Source organism: Mastomys coucha, unplaced genomic scaffold, assembly GCF_008632895.1.
Source record: "Mastomys coucha isolate ucsf_1 unplaced genomic scaffold, UCSF_Mcou_1 pScaffold9, whole genome shotgun sequence".
Lineage (NCBI taxonomy): Eukaryota > Metazoa > Chordata > Mammalia > Rodentia > Muridae > Mastomys > Mastomys coucha.
In genome coordinates this window covers 42,467,790-42,472,995 of record NW_022196915.1, presented here as the reverse complement: position 1 = coordinate 42,472,995, position 5,206 = coordinate 42,467,790, and the positions used below count along the sequence as shown (strand labels likewise).

At 46.3% G+C, this 5,206-nt stretch overlaps 1 protein-coding gene across 1 annotated transcript; it reads left to right on the top strand.

Moving 5' to 3' along the window:
• The first annotated feature begins 453 nt into the window (after nt 1–453).
• LOC116084454 (chymase) lies at nt 454–3,722 on the top strand. The gene is made up of 5 exons (XM_031361462.1): nt 454–678; nt 1,311–1,461; nt 2,465–2,600; nt 2,801–3,055; nt 3,377–3,722. Exons 1-5 carry the CDS (start codon nt 582–584, stop codon nt 3,518–3,520), a joined length of 783 nt encoding a protein of 260 aa, XP_031217322.1. The 5' UTR covers nt 454–581; the 3' UTR covers nt 3,521–3,722.
• The last annotated feature ends 1,484 nt before the right edge of the window (nt 3,723–5,206 follow it).

Below are 5,206 nucleotides of genomic sequence, written 5' to 3'. Positions count from 1 at the left end.
GGTAATGTGTTTCACATCAGGTAACCCTTATTTAAGAAGAGTGCTATTCCTGTTTTAATATATAGTGAAATAAAATAAAATGCAATAGCATGAAAACTAACTGGGTATATTATATTTTTTCTTTATTTTTTGAAATTGCCATATAGCAAAACGTGATTATATCCACCTGTACATATCTATACATGTATATGTTCATAGAGTCTTTCTCGAAAGCACATTTCCTACTGTGGGCTCTAGTAATCACAGCCTGTGTGCTCCCGGATGCTCACTGCAAAGATATTCCTCAACCCAAGTTTCTGGGGACCTTCAACAAGTTGCCCTAACTAGGAAGGTACCATCCCTCCATATTCTGTCCCCACACTCCTGACTCACACAGAGGCACAGTTGAGGGCCCATCTGAGTATCTGGGAAATAAGAGTGCAGGCTTCCGTTTCACCTCTAGTAAAACAGTGTTATTCTGGGGGAGTGCCCAGTTATGAAGACAAGTCAACTTAAAGAAGAAACCATGACCACACAGTTCCTGTGGTAACAGCTCTGCCACTCCCCTGCCCACTGAGAGTAATAAGGCCTAAGACCCAAAGATGAAGCCTGCAGCAGCCCTGAGCAGCCCTTCTGGGAGGATGCACCTTCTCGCTCTCCATCTGCTGTTCCTTCTCCTGGGTTCCAGCACCAAAGCTGGTGAGTATTGGGGTCCCTCCCACTCCAATTTGCAGGCTCAGCTCCTAAAGCAATAAATTTTAGTGTGTCATTTGGGACTCTCAAATGGGTCTCATAGCTCTTCTCAAGACACTCAGAGTGGAGTCTTCTTGTGGAATATGCCTGGCCATTCTTTAGAGCTGGAGCAGTTTCTAGGAACATGGAAGTTTGTGCTGACTCAGCAGGGAATCCTAAAGCCACTGGGAGAAAGACAGAGAGTCCAGGATAACAGGCACATTCTCTTCATTTTTGGGTTCCAAGACAGAAGATCACCTTGTGATTTTTGGGTTCTGAGCCTCTAAGGGGGCAGGGCAGGAGGAGCCTGGACAGCATGTGCTGCAAGAGGGAAGATGGGCCTAGGCACTAGGCAGAGTGTAAAATTTCAGAGGTAGAAAACTGCCTAAATCTAAGGTGGGACTGGATTCTTGAGAAAGAAATGACTGTGGAGGAGGGCAGGCTGTGGGTGAGAGGAGCTGACGAAGATGCCTGAGAGAACCATGGGCAGAGTTTAGGGCAAGGAGGTCAAGGGAAGGCTCTCTCACCCTTACCACAACTGTGCACTCCCTGGAGAGAGCACCCATGCCCACCTCAGGTTGTGAGGTTCTCTGTTCTAGGGGAGATCATCGGGGGCACGGAGTGCATACCACACTCCCGTCCCTACATGGCCTACCTGGAAATTGTCACTTCTGAGAATTACCTGTCGGCCTGCAGCGGCTTCCTGATAAGACGAAACTTTGTGCTGACTGCAGCTCACTGTGCAGGAAGGTGAGACTAGATGCTGTTTATCCTTAGTATGAGGTAAACCACGGGATGGCAACCTGGGACACACACAGGTGGACCTCAGAGGGATCCTGAGCCTAGGTCAACTGACAAGAGAGATGTCATTAAATAGATGCCCTGAGCCTCAATCACTAAAAATGCAGCTCCCCTCAGAGGCAAGAGAGGATTCTCCAATATGGCCCCTCCATGTCCTGGAAGGGGAAACCTGGAAGATGCCCATAGCTCACTTGTCAGAACCTACCCAGTAGTTTTCTGGTGGTCTCTCTTTGCTATTTTCAAGAACACAGGCCTTCAGTTCGAAGGTCCACAGTCCAATATTCCTAAGAAAGGAAGAAAAAACCCACAGGACACTTTCCACTTCCTGCTTTTCTGACTAGTTCTTGCTGTAGAAAATGAGCCCCATTCAAAGTTCTCCAAATTGGGGAGGATTAAACCCTACCCCCAGATCCTCTATTCTTACTCATTCCCCAGCAATTCCTGGGGAGCCAGCCCTGGAAAGTGTGTATGTTCCAGAAAATACTCTTTCTCCAAGCCTTTTCTCTCCTGAAAGTCGACTGAAGTCCGTGGGAGATATCTCCACATTGCTCTCCTGATTAAACCCTGAGCCCGTCAACACCTCAGGTAGCCCCAAAAGTGGGATAGGAAGAAGCCCATGTCCCAGGGCTTTTTACCAAAATACATTCATCTCTGAACCTGTCACTGTCTCTGCTTGTCCTTTCTTTTTGTTGTTGCCCATGTTGGGTTTATGGGTGGTTTGTTTTTGAGGCACAGTTCCCTGTAGCTCAGGCTGGCTTCAGACCCATTATGTAGCTAAGGATGACCTTGAACTTCTAATCCCCCTGCCTCTACCACCCAAGTGCAGAGATTACAGGCATGAACCACCATGCCAGTTTATACAGTGCTATGTATTAAACTCGGAGATTCATGTATGCTAGGCAAACACTCTACCAATTGCTACATGCTCAGGCTCCATCCCTTCTCACAACAGGTCTATAACAGTCCTCCTAGGAGCCCATAACAAAACATCTAAAGAAGACACGTGGCAGAGGATTGAGGTGGAAAAGCAATTCCTTCATCCAAAATACAATAACTATTTGATTGTCCATGACATCATGCTGCTGAAGGTAACAAGTTTCTCCCTCCATTGCACTCCTTGAGACTTTTTCTTCCAGTCTCCATTGCCCTGAATTTCGCTTGCCCTGCCTTGGACAGCACTCCCTCTTATTCCCCTGTTGGACTTGGTACTTTGCCCTTTCCTTCCCTGATTGCTGGAACTAACCCCTACCCCATGGCCCTGCCTAAGAGTCCCTCATTCCCTTCACAGTTGAAGGAGAAAGCCAAGCTAACCCTAGGCGTGGGAACCCTCCCACTCTCTGCCAACTTCAACTTCATCCCACCCGGGAGAATGTGCAGGGCAGTTGGCTGGGGCAGAACAAACGTGAATGAGCCAGCCTCTGACACACTGCAGGAAGTAAAGATGAGACTCCTGGAGCCTCAAGCCTGCAAACACTTCACCAGTTTTCGACACAATTCCCAACTGTGTGTGGGCAACCCCAAGAAGATACAAAATGTATACAAGGTGATCCTCTTACCAGGTTTTTCTGAAAGCACTCCTGGGAGCCAGAGTTCTAGAAGTGGGGTGAGGCAGAAGATTGTCAGTTAATTACAGTGTTTAAGAATCACCAAGTGAGGAAACAAAGTATCCATCTTCCCAGGACTATCCTGGGTCACTCCTGCTGTGCAGAAAACATGGGGTGATATGAGGAAGGTATGGTGGTTGCCCCCAAAACAAAGATGTGGCATCAGGCTCCAGACCTAACTGCAAGCTGAAATGGGTGGGTAGAGGTAGAGACTCCCTCCTATCCATTCAAGTGTTTCCTTTCTGCCCTACCTCAAACAGGGAGACTCTGGAGGACCTCTCTTGTGTGCTGGGATAGCCCAAGGCATTGCATCCTATGTGCATCGGAATGCAAAGCCCCCTGCTGTCTTCACCAGAATCTCCCATTACAGGCCCTGGATCAATAAGATCTTGAGGGAGAATTAACTCTGGAGATTGGGCCAGCCTGTGAGGAAATCTGGAACTTGAATAGTGCAGGCTTTCTGTGCCATGGGATCTGGCCTGTCTGTAATTCCTGCTGAAGCTCTGCCAGATCCATGAGCTTCCAGAAAGTTCGTTCAAGTCATAGAATGTTCCTAAAAGTCGCCATCTTCATAAACCTCAATAAAGACCCAGATTCTAGACTGCAGTGTGTGTCTCCTCTCTCAGTCCCTCTCTTCTCCCTGCTCACAACAACCTGATTCACACCTTAAATAACTTAAGATTTGGAAGAGAGTATAAGGTGCCTGGGGGTGGTATGAAGGAACATGTTTAGTGAAACAGGCAGAAAGATGGAAATAACAAAGAAAGACTAAATGTACTCCTTGGTAGTCAAGGTCTGTATATCCAGCTTAAACAAGAAATTATACCCATCCTTTCTTTAATATTTCTCTTTCTCCCTCTTTCTATCTCTTTCTCTCCTGTCCCTCAGTGAGTGGTATGTGTGTGTGTGTTTGTGTGTCTGTGTAAAATGTATATGTTGTGTATGCACATGTGTATATAGGTGTATGTGCCTATGCATGCACAAGTAGACCTGAAGAGAATATCAAATGTTATATTCTTTTATTCTATCACTCTGCCAGAATCCTTTGTGACGGGCTTCTCAATGAACTTGAAGCCACACTGGTGATCAGAAAGCACTTTCCTGTCTCAAGTGCTGAGGTTACAGGCACACTTAACCAAATTCCATTTTCTATAAGGGTATTGGGGATTCAAACTCAGGTCCTCATGCTGTCTGTCACAGCAAGCTCTCTTAGTCACTGAGCCATCTCTCATGTCCTAACTTAACTACTAACCGTATGCAAACTGTAATTTATATTTACTAATTCAGAATCACTGAGAACATTTTATATATAGCAAACAGGATGTGGGATCTTTAAAGTATTTCTCACCTCTCTCCAGTAGATGTCAGTAGCAACACCCTCTACATACCCAGACAAAATCTCTCCAGCTATTGATCAATGTCCCTGAGGGCAAATCAGCTTCAGCTGAGATTTACACAGGTGGGACAGGTAGGACAGCTAGGGACAAGCAATCTCAGGTGGAAACGAGATCTCCCATCTGTAAAGCTCTAAGGGGAGGCAGAGGGGATTGCCTCTTAGTCGCTGCCACAGAGCTGATGGCCAGGAACAAGAAGAAGAGAAATGATCACAAAGTCAACTTGAGCAACATCCATCCATCCACAAATTGCTCTGTGCAGACCACCAGCTCTGTGGAAGCCCAACGCCTACAGTTGCTCAGGACAGACTTTTGCCCATAAGAGGAATGGTTGGCAGAAAGCACACAGCAGGATAAGAACACCATCTGCCCATAAAAGGAGTAGCTGGGGGAGAGCTTGTGGTAGCATGGGGGCACCAACCAGACAGAGGCTGGAAACACCTATGACTCGTGAGGGTGGATGAGTCCCTTTGACCAAGTCATTTCCAGGGATTCCTTAAGAAGTGAAAGGGACATGGGAGAAGACTGATGTATAAAGATCTGCATCTCAACATTAATTTTAAAGCACACTGGGACCCCATCCATGGAACAGAATTTAAATGATAAATTTATAGGACTGAGTGTTTTGATAGTTAATAATTTGTTCACAAATTTAATAATGCAGGAAAATCCAGTACAATGCTTTTCAAAAAGGAA